The sequence below is a fragment of the Lates calcarifer genome, unplaced genomic scaffold (assembly GCF_001640805.2).
Source record: "Lates calcarifer isolate ASB-BC8 unplaced genomic scaffold, TLL_Latcal_v3 _unitig_1801_quiver_1278, whole genome shotgun sequence".
In the NCBI taxonomy this organism is placed as follows: Eukaryota; Metazoa; Chordata; class Actinopteri; family Centropomidae; genus Lates; species Lates calcarifer.
In genome coordinates, this window is record NW_026115766.1 from 1 (window position 1) to 18053 (window position 18053).

General features: G+C 37.8%; 1 protein-coding gene across 1 annotated transcript; it reads left to right on the plus strand.

The window, feature by feature from the left end:
• Positions 1–3320: 3320 nt before the first annotated feature.
• On the plus strand, positions 3321–13571 carry LOC108890677 (receptor-type tyrosine-protein phosphatase O; the record flags this gene model as incomplete). The annotated part of the gene is made up of 9 exons (XM_018687653.2): positions 3321–3424; positions 4384–4474; positions 4801–4877; positions 5751–5885; positions 6531–6653; positions 7005–7159; positions 7450–7585; positions 8510–8630; positions 9144–13571. Coding segments are annotated over 8 exons (923 nt in total), but the record flags the coding sequence as incomplete, so codon positions are not given.
• Positions 13572–18053: the final 4482 nt, after the last annotated feature.

Consider the following 18053-nt stretch of genomic DNA (forward strand, 5'->3'; position numbering starts at 1 on the left):
TGTTGGATATTTGCTGAAACGACTGATGCTTCTACTTTTTAGAGGTGGACAGTCTCAATGATGATGTGCTAATAGTGATATTGCTCCACTGCTGGTTTGTCGCCTATGGTGTCCTCGAGGCTCAATTTTAGGCCCTTTGTTGTTCTTAATTTAAACAAGCGATCAAATCTTTGTCAACTGTTATACAGTACTTTATTTTCAGACAATACAAGTGTAATTTATTCTCACAGAAACCTTGATAACTCAATGTTGAGAAAAAATCAAAAACCACATTTAATAATGTGTATTAATATTTATGTCCACTTCAACACAAGTTTTTGGAGTAACAGCTCCTATTAAGAAATCAGTTCAGCTCTAACATTGAATCTGGTGTTTCACAAGACTCATTTAAGGGCCCTTGTTCTTAATGTGTTTTTGCCTTTGTGAGTATTTGTGGCAGCAGGACGGTGTGTGTGGGGCTGAGTCAAAAATAAACCACAGTTTTTTCAGTGATTTTAATAACTTGGAGCTCTATGGTTTGATAAACATACAGTACCTGATAGTAGGATTGTTGGTTTGAGTCTACACATGGGATTTGTTGACGGAGGTCAAAATGGAGAATACCACCAGACTTACACCTGTTAAAGCTGCACTTTGAAATAAAAATGAATTTAAAGTTCAGTTTGATTCGTGGGGAAAACAGGAAGTCAGCAGATGATTTTTCTGACATGTTGAACTTTGTCTTGCAATGCTGTGTCTGTGGTTGATCTCTCAAAGTCACACTGAGTGTGTTTCTACTAACATGTTGGATGTAGCATGATGCTAACTGTTGATGCTAACTACGGCTCTGCTCCATGTTTGGTGTCTGCATGCTGTCTGTCTCTTTCTTTGTTGTCTTGATTGGGTTTTCACATTAGCGGTCAGTATGTAGTCCTGCCTGTAGAATAGTTAGTGTATGTTCTATATGCTGTGAATGTTAGACTGTAGATATTGTAGTGCATGTTTCCAGTTTGCTCAAAGATTGTGTGTTATACTGCCAATAATGGTAATATAATCTACAAATTTGCTCCCAGGTGATGTTTTAAAAGTGTTTCAGAACATTAAAACTGAACTGGGAGGAAATGTGGATACATTTTAATACAATCAGAGAGTTTATCTTAAAATATATATATAAATAAGATTTGACCGGAGAATGTGAATACCGAGGCATGAAGTGTAAAAGATAAAGTCCTGTAAATGTATAAAGGCTGCATGTTTAATGTGAAGGTGTCTGCACAAAATAGGAAACAGTTTTAGATGAAAGATAAATTCCTGAGCATGATGTCTTTATTCTTTATATTTGAGTGTTTCTGGGGTTAGACCGATGAATGGGTTCCATACTGGGCCTGGTATGGAAGTCTGCACCTGCCAATAGTCAAATTAAATCATTTAATTACATTGAAATTTTATTTAATATGTAAAATTGTTTTTACTGTTTATTTTCATTCATGCAAGTCTACAATTTCTGTCAAAATTAAAACTTCACTGATGAAAAATTTTCTGTGTCCTCCAAAGCATAAAACTGCAATAATGCTGATTAGATTGAATATTAAATTGACTTAACATTTTCACTGTCAAACTGGCAAACAACTTGAAATCTAAACATAAAAAAGAAAATTTTGAAGTTGGCTTTTCATCAATATTTAAATTACGTCTTAATTTTAGTTTATTTGTACTGAAAATAAACACCTTCATAATGGTAGAATAAAAAAGTGTTAAGGTCAGATATTATGAAAATATGGAAAATAAATGTAACTAGATTTCATATTATAATCTTAAACGTAAATGAGCAAATGAAAAAATTTAATGCAAAACACAAGTTGAAGTTTTAAATGGAAAAGGAAACAAGATTAAAATATGATGTTATCTTTTTGTTTTCTGTTTCTCTCTCCGTCCCTTTTCCATTTTCCATTTGACATTTAACTTTATTCTCCATAATAATTGGAATTATTCCAACGTGAATTTAAAAGTCCCGTTTGTATTTTAATTTTTAATGTTTTAAATTAGATTTTAAAATTGTACATAAAGTATAAAAAGTATAACTTATTTTTTCATTCATACAGTAATGCACACATAAATGGAAATTAAAATTTGAATATGATTGAATTATTTCATTTTATTATTGGTAGCCATAGACTTAAATACACATTTAATAAATCACATCTGAATGTGAAATAACTAAACAAAATTTTGTAATGTTTGTTCATGAAGCTGAAGTTAATTTTTTATGAAAACTTGTTATTTTTGTTTAGGTCTGTTTTGTCACCAAATTAAGTCATAAAAATATATATTTTCTTCATTATCACCCCATTATTATCAAAATAAAGGTGGTGAAATCAGAAAAATGAAATCTCTAAAAAAATAATTTTTATTAAGAATTTAAACATATCACAATCAGTAAAGGCTTTCAAAACCCACATCGGTCAAGCCCTAATGGCTGAGTAGGATAAGTATCATAAAGAGTAATGTAATTTGTAATTTAGTCTTCTAGTCTAGTCTTCTTCTAATTCCTGGTGGACGGTGTCAGAAATCATCATGAGGAAATTTACATGTTTGTATTTTATAGGAGCAAGACAGCTTTAAAGAAACGGAAGCTAACAAGGTAACAAGACTAAATGACAACATGTGGCTTTCAGTCTGTGGGCTTCATCATTCTGTGGTTTTATTTATTTTTGTGTATCTGTGTGTATTTGTGTGTGTTTGTGTGCGCTGCCATCGCACTAATACCAGCCTTCAGCCAGAAAACAGAGAACATCTGAACAGTTTAATCCAGCAGATTAAAGTGAAACTGAACCAACAGCAGAGAGTTTAACCTTCAGACGAGAGGAAACTGAAGCTGAGAGAGATTAAATATGTCTGGACAGATAGATCTGACGATGATGAATGTAAATTTAAGATGTGAGATTGAAACTGTCAAGTTTAAAAACAGAATAAAACTAAAAGTTTAAAGTGTTAAAATGAACAAATTATTTTATCTTTATATGAAGTCTCCTGAACTCTTTTGGCAAAGAAAATTGAATTAATATATCTGACATTTTTCTTTTCCCACATGGATCTCAACTTTTACTCAGTCTCTGAATTTAAAGGGTAAATAACAGATCTTCAGGTCTGACAGGTTCTATTCATGAGGAAATTTCATGTTAGATCTTGATGTTTCATGTGTACAGATGTAAATGTATCAGATATTCTATTCACTGTGTAGATATAAAAAAAAAAACTAAAACATCACCCTGTTGATGATAAATACGTCCGATTCATATTTATAATGTAGCAACATGTTGCATCACTCGTATTTATTGAAGTATATTTTCTTTATGACTTCAGCCCGGTGCAGCTGGACGACTTTGACGCCTACTTCAAAGAAATGAGCAAAGACTCAGCCTACAAGTTCTCCCTGCAGTTTGAGGTGAGTTCAGTATAATGTCTGGACTAACACACAGCAAGACTGATCATTCACCAAAAGGTTATTATTATTATTAAAGGGAGGGGTATTCACTTGGTTGCATTCTGCAGCCTCACCACTAGATGTCACTAAATCTTACAGACTGGTCCTTTAAAAAGTTCCCGTTTTCAGAGAAAAAGACCTGCTAGCTTGATTTCATTTTTGGAAAATAAAGTATGGCATGTAAAGCTGATATTTGTTGCTACCATGTTTGTTTCTCTGTAAAGATTCATGGTTTTATTGGTTTAATGTTATTTAAAGACCCATTTATGGACAGAGGGCTCTGAATACGAGCTGCTGGAATACCACTTACTCCATCTGTTGGTCACATCTTAAAATACAAATAAATTCATTTCAATACAGAGATATATGTTTTTATTCAAGAGTAAGATCCTTTAACCAGAAACATCGCTATATATCACTACCATATTCCATTGAGAAAAACAGGAATTTTACTGGAAGCTGCTGGAATACCACTGCCTCCATCTGTTAGTGTGTTTGTGTCACTGTGTGGTACTTTTACTTCAGTAAAGTATCTGATTACATCCTTCACCACTGAAAGTCACACAGTAACACAAACACACTAACAGATGGAGGCAGTAGTATTCCAGCAGCTCCTGTGTTTAGCTCACTAAAATTCCTATTTTTGTCAATGGAGTCTGGTATACAGACATTGTTGCTCAATACTGCACAGATTTTAAAGTTTTTTGTCCTTATCAATTATTTTCACACAAAAACCAGGTTCTAAAACACCAGAATTATCCTTTAATCTGTGCTGACAAAGACCTTTAGATTTATAAATATGAAGGACTTAAAACCACTTGATGTAATAAATCTGCCAAATACAAAATAATAGAAAGTCGATCCTGGTTTATTCCTGCAGATGTTTTTCACATTAATAATTATTAATAAATGTTTTGCAGGAGCTGAAGAGTGTTGGTCTGGATCTGTCCCATGATGCAGCCGACCTGCCCGTCAACAGACCCAAGAACAGATACACCAACATCCTCCCATGTGAGTTCACTTCCTGGCAGCGAAACACCGCACCAACATCCACATCTATATTTAATGAACATTGATTTCTTCTTGCTCACAGACGATTCACAGCTGTCAGAAAAGTCAGATGTGATTATGAAACGTATTTGAGTGGTCTGACAGCTGCGAGGTTCGTTAGTAAAAATAAAGATCAGGATGTCGTCAAAGGTCCAAATATTCACATCACAGATTCCAGCTCAGCACAGAGTCAGTTAAAAGCTGGATAATGGCAGGTGAATGTTTGGTGAGATAACTGATGATGAACGTGGTGAAACGTTGACTGACTGTAGAAATATCCTCTCCAGACGACTTCAGTCGGGTGAAACTGATCTCGATGCACAACGACGAAGGTTCAGACTACATCAACGCCAACTACATACCTGTGAGTGCACTTGTCCATTCATTACATCTGTCCATATGTAATCTATGTCAGTATTTATTTAATCAGAAACATTTTAAGATTAAACAAGTCTGAGAGAGGTGGAAGAAGTTCTCAGAGTCTTTACTTAGGTAGGATTATCAATAAATACTTGATTACAAGTAAAAAAAATACTACTACTACTACTGCTACTTAATTAAAAGTACAGACGTATCATCAGCCACATTTAGTCATCGATGCCTCAGCAGCATGTTAACTTCCTCAGATAGTTTAGTCCACTGGTTCCTAAACTGAAATCCAAAGTTTTAGACTTTTCTTGGGCTTTCAGTGAAGTATTGATCATTTGATCAGTTATAGAAGTGTTTAGAGGAGAAATGTGTCTTTGAATCTACAAACTGATTTTACATACAAGAGGCAAGGCAAAAAGGTTGTATTTTTATTAGATGCTTTTCTTTATGTAAAGTTTTTAATGTTAAAACGTGTGTGTGTGGGTAGTGGCCAAAAAGTCCACACTTTTAAAATGCAAATATTATCTCTAATAAAAATTAAAAAAAAACATTTACAATTTGCATTGGTAACGCCAACAGATATTTGTAGTGTTTTATATTTTGAAGTTTACAGAAAAATTAGACATTTTCATTTTAATTTACTGCTGCACAGAGAGAAATCATCATGAGGGGATATGATTATTGTTGCAGTGTAGAAAACATAAAGGAAACCCTGAGCTGCTGACAGTTATGGAAGTACAATAAATAACTGTACACAGAACATTTACTGTGAAGTTCCTCTTAAATGTTGTGAGGTTTAAATCTCTGGTCTCATGTGAACTTGATGTTGTTCTGACAGTGACTGTGTTTCTGTCTCTGTGACGTTCAGGGCTACAAACATGCTAAAGAGTACATCGCCACTCAGGGCCCGCTGCCCGAGACTCGTAACGATTTCTGGAAGATGGTTCTGCAGCAGAAATCTCCGATCATCGTCATGCTCACGCAGTGTAACGAGCGACGGAGGGTGAGTTTCATTTCCATTTTCTCCGAGAGGAAACAGGATGGCTTCAGTTTTCACTCACAATGTCACTGTTTCTCTGCCGTACGTCATCGTCAGGGCTGAGTTTCCTGTCTTTATTCACTCAGAGCTATTCACAGACACTGATACAGGTTACACAATGGAGAAGAGATTTATGGCTGCGCTGTTTAAATTGTACATCACTCATTCACAGTTAAAACTGAAAGAGCTGAGTGTGCAACAAAATTCTGCTCTGGACAAACTGAGGACTTCTTCATGGTTTTAATTCATCAGTCATATTATTTAACTACTTAAAAATCAACTCGTCAAAAATGTAAAAGGTCGTACGGAGGCTCAAAGAAAACAGAAAAAATATATAATATTAACCATCAATTTGTAAAATGGGGTCATTATTAGAACTTAATGTTTTTAAACCCTCTTCATTTGTAATTAAGAGTTTATTTGCTAAGTTTTGTTTAATTTCAGTGATTTTTATGTCAAATTGTCCTTTTTCCAAACCGTACTGTGACTGCCTGTCAGATCAATCAATCAGTCAGTTATTGGCTTATCTGTGTTGTTTGACAGACAGATTGAATTTGTTTAGTATCTGCTGATCACAGAGCAGTGAGAGTCTGTGTGTTGTCTTTTCAGGTGAAGTGCGATCATTACTGGCCGTTCACAGATGAACCTGTGATGTACGGAGAGATCAGCGTGGAGATGTTCTCTGAAACTGAGTCTCCAGAGTGGACCATCAGGAAGTTCAGACTTGGATATGTGAGTAAAAGATAACCAACCTGAGGCATGGAGCCCTTCATGGGGTCGTTTTTAAGACTAAAACTATTTGAGCAGCTGAAGGCGGAGGTTGTCAGGGACATTTACATGAAAACCCATCTACTCACCAGTCCACCTTTACAGCCTCATTGTGTTTCTACTCACTGTCTTTCAAACTATTACTAACAAAGTAAAAGAGGCCAATGCTGCAGTTCTGCTTAAGGCCACAAAATAGAGCTAAAAATAATGAGTTTGAATTACAGATGAGAGTAGACTGTATCTGTAAAAACAGACTTGTAGTAATGAGTTATCTCAGAATTACATTATGTGTGTGCTCTCTGCTGCCCCCTGCAGGCTGACGAGACTCAGGACGTCCTCCACCTGAACTACACCTCGTGGCCAGATCACGGCGTCCCCACAGTCAACGCCATCGAGAGCATCCTGCAGTTCGTCCACATCGTTCGTCAGCAGGCCAACAGGACCAAAGATCCTATCATAGTCCACTGCAGGTCTGTACAGGGTCTCAGGGGCCTGATTCAAATCAATATCACTATAGATAATTTAAAAACCTTTGGATGAAGATATATTGATCAGGGTTAGATTTTTGGATCGATAATTCTTTTTAATTTGCTCAGTCGATTGAAGAAAACTTTACTGAACAGATCAGATCAGAGACAGTGAGTCACATCCTGATAGAGCCATAAAAATGCAATTAGACAAATGATGTAATGTCCATTATGTCAGATATTCTGTTGTGGTGCGATAAAAGCAGCAGAGGTTTTCTGTCTGTGGTCCTCAGTGCTGGAGTCGGCCGGACCGGGACCTTCATCGCTCTGGATCGTCTGATGCAGCACATCAGAGAACACGAGTTTGCCGACATCCTGGGCATGGTGTCTGAGATGAGATCGCACCGTCTGTCCATGGTCCAGACTGAGGTGAGCAAGGACTCACCTGATTCTGTTTTACATCAGAGAAATCAACAGTTTCAGGGCAAGATACAAAAATGTGGTCAGGACGGACAGATTAACCAGAGAACTGCTCATCAGGTTATTTCAGGAGCCCTGACAGTTTCCAGGTGTAATACTACACCAGGAGTCATGTATTGTTCCAGGTGATTTTTAATTTCTCTGTGAACACCAGGTCCATGTATTAGAAGTTTAGAAGTTTGCATTTCTGATGTAACGATGTATAATTTTCACACCTGAACCAAGCTTCATGTATTTATTAGTTTTGGTTTCCCACTAATGAACTTTACCTGTCGTCATCACCTGTGTGTCCTGTCTCTCCCTGTGCTTGTCAGTGATTGGTTTATAGACAGGATTGAGTCTGATGTCAGTGTGTTGTCAGTTCAATTCGTCCCACTCCTGGTGCACTTCAGCTTCTTGTGGCCAAATTGAGTATTACACCTACAAACACTTAGAGAGGACACTTGTCTTTCAGGGCGTCTGTAGATGATGTTCCTGACTGCTAACTTGCTGACAGAGTTGATTTTCTGTGTTACCTGGTCATGAACATCACTATCTGTTGCTGTAGTTGTTGGTTTTCTGTGGGGCTGTAAATTGCCTAAAAGGCCAGAATCGGTTTCAGTTATTTTGGGAAGTGAAACAGCGAAAATGCAGATGTGATAAAACAGAAACGTAATCTGCTCATATCTGTTTACAGAGGACTTAAAGTGAAGCCGCTGACAGATGACGTTTCTCTGACCTTTTACTTTTTCACATTTAATAGGCCACTGGGCTGAAACATGAAAAAGTTGTTGTGTATGTTTGTAGCTGTGTCGTATTTCAGTGTTTCTGCAGGTGGTTGACAGGACTGAGTGTGTCTGGTGTTTGAGCGGCTGCTGTGTTTCCTCTGTGCAGGAACAGTACGTCTTCATCCATCAGTGCGTCCTGTTGATGTGGCAGAAGAAGAAACAGTCCATCACCTCTGACGTCATTTACGAGAATGCCAGCAAGACATAATGAGGAGCCTCCTCCAGACGTGAGTCACATCAACATCAGCACACCGACACACACCGGTCAGATCTGGGACAGGGTAGAATTAGATTGAAACTCTTAATAGGTCAAATTATGCAATGACAAAAACATGAAGTCTTAGTTTGTTCTTTGGGAAAGCTACACGTAGAAATGAAGGTAACTGTTGACAATGTTTCAGCAAAGTTTGTTGTGTTGTAGATTTAATTGTAAATTATGTCATCAGACTCTGTTGGAAATGTTGTTGGAAATGTTATAAATTAGTGTAAAAGAACTGGAACTGTGGAACTTTATATAACTTTATATTCTCACCTGCTCCTCATTCACCAAAACACTCGCAATTATTTAATTAATCAATCAAAAGTGTAACAACTGAACACTGTCTCTGATTATCATTATGATCTCTGAGTTCCTTCAAGAACCAGGTCCAGTTCCTTCTGTACAGTGCTCAGAAACGCCTCCATCTTGTGTTACAGGAGCCTGATGTGAGTCTCTTACCTCCCTCTTCCTTGTCTTTCAGGCTGTGAACACACCCAACCTCCTGTGCTTCAGGCATCCATTCTCTGCAGAAGAAGAAGAAGATCAGCTTCATCATCAGTATCAAAAAAAACTAAACAGCCGAACATCTCAACGACACAAAGAGGGAAAATAAATCTAGTTTTTAGTTTGAATTGGTGTTAAAGCATGGGGATGGAGTTCTGCCTTAAGGAGCCTTCACTGACTGACCGACATGTTCAACCACACCCCTGCCCTCTGAACCGGACTGATTCACGTCAACGTGGGGTGGGAGGAGCTTAACAAGCTCTGCCCGCTGATTGGATGTCTACACTGTGTCCGTCCTCGTTCAGACGACATGAAACGACGAGTCGGTGGAGCTGAGTCGGCAGTTTTTTTCATTTTATTTATGTTTTTAATCTCAGGAGTCGCTGAAAAACCAGCAAGCACACCGGCCTCTTCCTCCACTTCCTAACTCATCTGTCATTCATCAGTATTAGTTTTCTGCATCAGTGTTCACCTTCCGACAGTGTGCAGCAGCTCTCCCGGGAGTCGTAGGCGGTAGATTGAAACGTTACACTGCCAACTCACCGAACATGGGACTTTAACACGTCGATTATTAAAAACACCGACTGCTCTAAGAGGCTGATTAACTGCCAGGACAGCTGCACAGAAAACACTCACTTAGAGAACCCAGCAAGCATTCGACGATTGACAAGGTCTGGACGAACAATGAGCACAAAATTTTACGAGTCACGATTTTTTAATCAATCACTAAAAACTATTATAAAAACATATCTTTCCAAACATCATGTCCCAGTCTTGGTTGAAGACGCCAACAATGTCAAACACTGGTGAAGAATTTACATTCAAGGTCACGTGACCTTTTAGAGAAATTTAGCTGAAGTTTGAACATTCAGCTTCAGAAGAATCAGAAGAATATTTCAGTCCTAGTTTCACTAAATGCTGCTCAACTATAACACATCCAATTATTTTATCCCATCCAACGTCTGAATGTTTGCTGGGTCTGCACAACAACTCAAGGGCACAACAACAGTGGAAGGGAACCGACGCCTCTCACTACCGTCCCGTTGCCGCTCGGCGCGTTCGAGGCCAGTTTAGACTCTAGAGACTGTGGTTGTAGAGCTGTAGTTTGTATTTGCACTGAGGCCTCGGAGCTGCCCGACTTGCTGGCTGAAGAAGGGAAGAGTTTCTGCTGCTTCTGACCGCGGAGGACTAAATGTACAGCCCCGTCGCTCCGTATCCGTCCTGTGCACTGTGGGCTCTTTCTAATGAACGGCGTAGATTAACCTGAGACTACTGTGGAGGTTTTTCTGATCTCATCGGCTGCAACAATCAGCAGAGAAATGGATGATATCTGACAGTAACGGATCTGAAGATAGAAGAGACACTGTTACCTAGATAGTTGAACTGCTAGAAGCACTGGGACATTACATGAAGACCTGATATCAACTTTCCCTCCATGTTGCTCAAGTAGGGAAATGACAGAAATATATCTGTTCAGCACATCTCCAGAGCCGGCCCAAGACCCAAAGCATAATTTAACTAAACACCAATAAGTCAAACTATTAAAACTGCAAATATTACTCAAACTTAATCTGTCTACAGCGAGTACAAGAGGGTTTACAGTTAACTCCAACATACATTCACTGCTGTTGTTATAGTGCCTTTCATTTTCTGTTTTTATTTTTGTTACTATACAAAAACTTTTGGGTATAGCTCATCCCAAATTATTTTACAAGCAAGATTTACCCATAAACCCAAATCCCAAACTTTATACATCACACCTTACAATTATGTTGTAATTGAAAATGTTTTTGTGTTGCATTCAAATTTACTATCATAACATTTATACAGCATGCTGTAAATTTGCAATAAATAAGCATTGAATCTGGTGACAAAATTTGGTGTACTGTACTGCTAAAAATACCAAAATATGTTGTAATAAAAAATTGTGGGATCTTGGGATCTTTAAAGATTTCAGGCATTATAACAAAAGCAGTGAATGCAATATTAAAGACTAAATAAAGATAAACTCCATTAGAACTTGTTGTTTTGGCGTCCCCTGGTGGCCATCTAATCGCGGCTTGGGTCAGCTCTTCATATCTCTGTCTTGAACTCATGACTACTGTACAGAAAATAGTTGTGAAGCCATTTTCTGAAGCATCATGTTTGCTAGTTATATCAGCTCATTAATTACAATGATTTCATAATTTTTCATCTTTCTACTGAAGATTCGACTTGAAGGGCAAAAGAAAAATCCACTTTTCTCACTTCCTTGATGACTGTAGAGAATGTCTACTGAACAGATGAGAGTGGTTGACCTCCTTTAACCCAAAGTGTCACATCAGAATCAGGATGTACAGGGTGTCATCAAAATAAGAGCGCGGAAAAGAGGTTGCAGACAGTATTTCTTCATGGTCTGTTCCTCACACAGAGAACAGGATAAAAGGTCCAATATAATACATATTTCCCTCTATTTATATATGCAGTATACAGCCTAAATTAGCTGACTGGATCCATTTGAATTTAATAATAAATAAAATAATAATAAAATTTTTGACACAAACATTTACTCAGCACCTTAGTGTAAACAAGCTTTTTACTTTTTGACTTTTTCATAGAAAATTTTTTGTGTGCAAAGATGTTTATTCACAGCACAACAAACCTTGATTTACAAATACAGTTTCCTACAGGAAATTATTTTGTTTTAGTCAGGTTTTATTAAACTACATTTTGCTTTTATTAACTAATACATCACTGTTTAGTCTTAAGAAAGAGCCATAGATTTTTACCTGAATAAAACACAGTAAAGGTGTCAAAATTAAGTTTGTATGTAGTTACTATATAATGCAAGAATCACTAGTAACATTTTTTGTTTGTTTTACTCTAAAAAATTCTTATTCTTGAAAATATTATATAGCACCCCCAAAAAAACTGTTATTAAATTTTGGATAGCACTCTTTACAGCTGCACAGATTTTGAATGTGTTCCACCTGTGACTCTAGTAAAAATTACAAAATGTTTCCAGATCGTGTATAGTGCCACAGTTTGAAAAGTCTTCATCCCAGCTACGGTTTTGTGTTCTTAAAATATTTTTTCTCTAAATTTCAAAATGTGTTTTTAAGGCAAAATTTTTATAAACTTTGCAGTTTACACATTTTTTATGACATGCATCTACTTTATAACAAATTAAAGAATGTGTGTAAAAAATCCACTATAAACCTGAAATTTAGTATTGCATGCTGACGGTCTTCTTTTTAAAATTTGATACACACTCCCACATACTTAAGTATTGTATAGTGCCCCCCAAATTTTTTTATGGTCACAACATTTTGTAACACCCAAATGTTTAATCGCTGGAATTTTTTTGTTTGTTTTGTTTCTGTTTTTGGAAACTGATTTTCACCACACCTTGTTTCTACTTTGTAAACCTTTTAAAGAAATCATCAAATAGATCTAAAAAATTGTGTTTATATAGTGAAAACATTTAAACTGATTACACCCGATGATATGTGTTAAGAACCCAAAACCTAGTATTAGCTTCAAATCACCTCAAAATTTGATATACCATCCCTGATTATTAAAATGCTGTATTCTGCCCTTAAAATCTTTTTTATAGTTGCAGAATTGTTTAGATTTCACAAATCTTGTCATCATGTCTACCTGCTGCTCTCATTATTTTGAGGACACCTTGTATCAAATTTGTAGAACAATTGAAGAAATGAATGAATGTGTGTAAAAAGGCCATTGGACACTTCAGTGTTGACTTGTAAAATGATTCGTCATTGTGGCCTTGTGATTCAAACACCTGAAGTCTTTACCTGTTCGCCGTCTCGGATCCTCGGAGGTTCGGTCGCCACTCGATCTGAAATAGGTTACATTTCACTATTAGATATCAGATGTACTGTACATACTACTACTGCTTAACTATTCTGTTTCTACTCGTCATTACAAAGTAATTCTTGTGGAAATGTTGCTTTAGGGGTTTGTTTTTTAAAAGTTGTTGTGTATGTGAATCATCATTACCTGAGCCAGAAGCTAAGTTCTCTCATCATTACAACGGTTCGGTTTCTTTCGGCTTCGGCGTCGACGTCAACAGCTCAACAGACGTTTGGAAACTTGGCTGTTTTCGAAGCGAACTCGTCTGTGGCTGGAGAAACGCACTTTGGTACAACTGTCAAAAAAAGGAGAAAAAAAACAAAATGAAAAATAAAACTGACAGATAACCTGCAGACAATGTCCGAAAGCTCAGCACTGTACACTCCTCTACAATTCTTTCTCTTGCTTAGTGTGTGTCCAGTCAAACTTGTATGTCATTGGTGCCATTCTTGTGCATTGTGTCACTTAAAATTTGAGGGATGATCTCGAACTCAGATTGTCACAGTTTTAATGTGTGTGTGTGTTGGAACAAAATAAAATGTTGCAGTTACACGTGTCAAGTCTCAGTTTCTCAAAATTCATCATTGCATGACGCGGTTGCTAACAGTATCAGATGATTTGCGTGAGTCCTCATTGGCTGCGTCGTGTGTCGTCATCGGTCATGACCCTCAGAGAGGCGGAGTAACGAAGCCGGAAAACAGATTTAAACCAACGTCTGAGCCGTTTCCCCGGTTTGTCGGTACCGTGAGGAAACTTAATCACCAAAATAGCCTGGATGTTAAAACAAACTGTGGAGCTGCTTTTTTGTCGAACACGAGTGAAGCTGGACGCTGAACACACCTGCAGCGCGAAGGTAAGGCTAAGGAGCGAACTAGCTACCGGCTAGCGTTAGCACTAGCAGTGTGGACCACCAGCGTGGACTGTGAAAACACAAGGAGCTTTTGATAGTCTGTTTAAATCCCTGTTGTATTTGATTACAGTCACGTTACCAACATTTTGCATCTCTTTGTAACTCTGTGTTGCACCCTGGTCATTTTAACTCTGTTTATATCGGTCTTTGTCATCGTTTTGTGTCTATTTGTGGTCATTCTGTATTATATCGTGTCTTATATCGTGCCGCGGCGCGGGTCAGCATTAGTCTTATCTTGTAGTGATGCCGATGGGGTCTTTTCCTTTTTGCTGTCGTTATTATTTGTGTGATTGTGTTTCTGTAAAGCGTCCCTGACATGAGTTGTGGAGGGTGGTAACTGTTTAGTCTGTCTGATTATCATGTCGTTGTGATCAAATTGTGTCTGTTTGTGGTCTTATTGCGTCTTTACTTGGCTGTTTTACATCTCTTTATGTTCAGCTGCTTTGTCTCTATGTGGTTGGTCTCACTGCATCTCTGTAGCTCCGTGTCCTGATCTTTTTACATTTCTTTAAGGTTATTTTTGTTTCTTTGATCTGCGTCTCTTTGTTCTGCGTTTTTGTCTCGTTTTTGTTTGTCTTCGTAGATTTGTGGCAGTAATCTGTCCATAGCTATCTATTGATCCACAGTTAATGATGAGAAAATTTGTTTGTGGTGTCTTAATACTTGATTGAGCTCAGTTATATGTTAAATTCAAGCTTGAAAACTAAACTTTAACTCTGTGCTCCTCCACAAGCTTGAGCCTCAAACATTTTAGTTCCTTTGTTGTTGGTTCTTCAGGATGTGATGATTTTTCTTGTCATGTGACAGGAAACAGCCCATTTTCTGAAACACTCCTGTAATGTTTGGGGAATGTTCTGGTTCATCTGTAATGATTAATATCCAGTCATTAGTTTGTTTGGACCTGATGTTTGATTGAGCTCAGTTCAGTGGTAAAGGCTTGAAAACTACATTTTGACTCCGTGCCCCTCCACAATGTCTGAGCTGAGATTATAATTAGAAATCATTACACCAACATTTAAGCTTTTAAAGTCAAAATTATTCTTTCAGATGTTTTTAATATTCTCTTTTAGGTCAGTCAAGTTTTATTTATAATTTTCGAGGCTTTGGTGTTTAGTTTTCACTGTGTGGGTTTTAGTGGTAAAAAGTTTCCATTTTGTTTTGTATTAGTTAGTTAATCGGTGTTTCAGGTGTTGTACTTGTGTTTTCCAGGTCAACTTGTTCAGCTGCTGCAGCTTGGACAGAGACACCAAAATCACTTTACAGACCAACAGGTATGTGTCCAAAACATTTACCCAGTCTGAAAGATAAGTGTTAATGAGCTGAAATATTAATGTCAGCAGTTACTTTCAGGTTTTTTGTTTAGTGTCACAGGATTAATCCCAGCTCAGACATTGTATTTAATGAATTTACTACTGAATAGAATAAGAACTGATCAATCATGTCTGAGAGAAGTACCAAGTGTAATTGCTCAGAGCAAAAAAATAGTAGTTGTCAGTGTTTTATCTTTGGTGAAATTGAACAAATTGAGTTCAACAAATGCAAAAATTTCTGTCTCAGATTGTTATTGTTCAGGATTAGTCAAAATGTGATTGAACTTCAGTTTGAGTGTACATCATGAGAAATTCTTAATTATGTGTATGTGCTAGACATACTAGACTACACCATACAAAACAATATCAATTCTACAAATAAACTATTGGAGTGAGTTGTTTGTTAAATGTTCTGTTTCAGCTGTAATGATGAATATCTCTGTGGTTTATGGTTAAACTGTTGATGAGGAACAGGTAGTAGAGTATTGATCATTTTCCTTTGTATGTTTCTCTTTGATTTCCTCCAGGTGTCACCACTTCGTCTCAACATCGTCCACGATCGCAGAGACATGGTCCATGATCGGAGAGGCATTGTTGAGGATGAGGGAGACATCGTCCACGATCAGAGACATTGTCCACGATCGCAGAGACCTTGTCAAAGACGAGAGAGACGTTGTCCATGATCAGAGACATTGTCCCATGCTTCGCAGAGCTCTGCGCAAGAGTCGGTAGTGACACTGTGGTTCCTCGATTCGACGGCATGACCGCGATCATGGAAACATTTGTCAATGATCACAGAGACACCGTCTATGATCTCAGAGACATCGTCCACGATCATAAAGACATTGCCCATGATCACAGAGACTTTGTCCATAATCTCAGAGACATTGTCCGCGGTCACAGAGACGTAGTCCACGATCACAGAGAGTCTTCGTACAATGAAGGAGTTCTTTGAGACCAGGACAGAGGCCTCCAGGTAAAACACACACAGCTTTACATCAGCTGTCCAACACAGAGCACTGACATTAAACTGTTCATGTTCAGTATTCAGTTTATCAGAAAAGTGTAATAATAGATGTAATCTGCAATATAAAGATAATGTATAGGTAATCTGTATAAGTAATGTAAAACTAATTAGCAATATCAGATGTAACATTTAATAGTGAAAGTAATCTGTTACTAGATGTAGTTTGCAACAGGAAGCATTATCTGTAAATTTAGAAGTAATATATAATGGTAAAAGTATTCTAATGTTAGAGGAAACAGAATGAATAATATGTAAATGCAATGCAGAAGTAATAGTAATCCAAATTGAAGTAAAAATGTCACATTATATTGGGGCATCAAAAATGTCCTAGTATAATATGTGGTCAAAAATGTCAAAAAAACGCCACAGTACAGTAAGGTGTCAAAAATGATTTGTTAAGTGTTGTGTTTCAGCTGTAATGTTGAATATTTCTGTGGTTTATGGTTAAACTGTTGATGAGGAACAGGTAGTAGAGTATTGATCATTTTCCTTTGTATGTTTCTCTTTGATTTCCTCCAGGTGTCACCACTTCGTCTCAACATCGTCCACGATCGCAGAGACATGGTCCATGATCGGAGAGGCATTGTTGAGGATGAGGGAGACATCGTCCACGATCAGAGACATTGTCCACGATCGCAGAGACCTTGTCAAAGACGAGAGAGACGTTGTCCATGATCAGAGACATTGTCCCATGCTTCGCAGAGCTCTGCGCAAGAGTCGGTAGTGACACTGTGGTTCCTCGATTCGACGGCATGACCGCGATCATGGAAACATTTGTCAATGATCACAGAGACACCGTCTATGATCTCAGAGACATCGTCCACGATCCCAAAGACATTGCCCATGGTCGCAGAGACATTGTCCATAATCTCAGAGACATTGTCCGCGGTCACAGAGACGTAGTCCACAATCGCTGAGATGTCGTCCACGATCGCAGAGACATGGTCCACGATTGGAGAGACATTGTTGAGGATGAGGGAGACATTGTTCACGATCAGAGACATTGTCCATGACTCGTGGTGACTTGGTCCCCGATAAGTCGGCACTGCTGGCGTTCATAGAGACATTGTCGACGATCGCAGAGACATTGTCCATAATCTCAGAGACATTGTCCGCGATCACAGAGACGTAGTCCACGATCACAGAGTCTTTGTGCAATGAAGGAGTTCTTTGAGACCAGGACAGAGGCCTCCAGGTAAAACCCAGACAGCTTTACATCAACTGTCCCACACTACTGAATAGAATAAGAACTGATCAATCATGTCTGAGAGAAGTACCAAGTGTAATTGCTCAGAGCAAAAAAATAGTAGTTGTCAGTGTTTTATCTTTGGTGAAATTGAACAAATTGAGTTCAACAAATGCAAAAATTTCTGTCTCAGATTGTTATTGTTCAGGATTAGTCAAAATGTGATTGAACTTCAGTTTGAGTGTACATCATGAGAAATTCTTAATTATGTGTATGTGCTAGACATACTAGACTACACCATACAAAACAATATCAATTCTACAAATAAACTATTGGAGTGAGTTGTTTGTTAAATGTTCTGTTTCAGCTGTAATGATGAATATCTCTGTGGTTTATGGTTAAACTGTTGATGAGGAACAGGTAGTAGAGTATTGATCATTTTCCTTTGTATGTTTCTCTTTGATTTCCTCCAGGTGTCACCACTTCGTCTCAACATCGTCCACGATTGCAGAGACATGGTCCACGATCGGAGAGACATTGTTGAGGATGAGGGAGACATTGTCCACGATCAGAGACATTGTCCACGATCGCAGAGACCT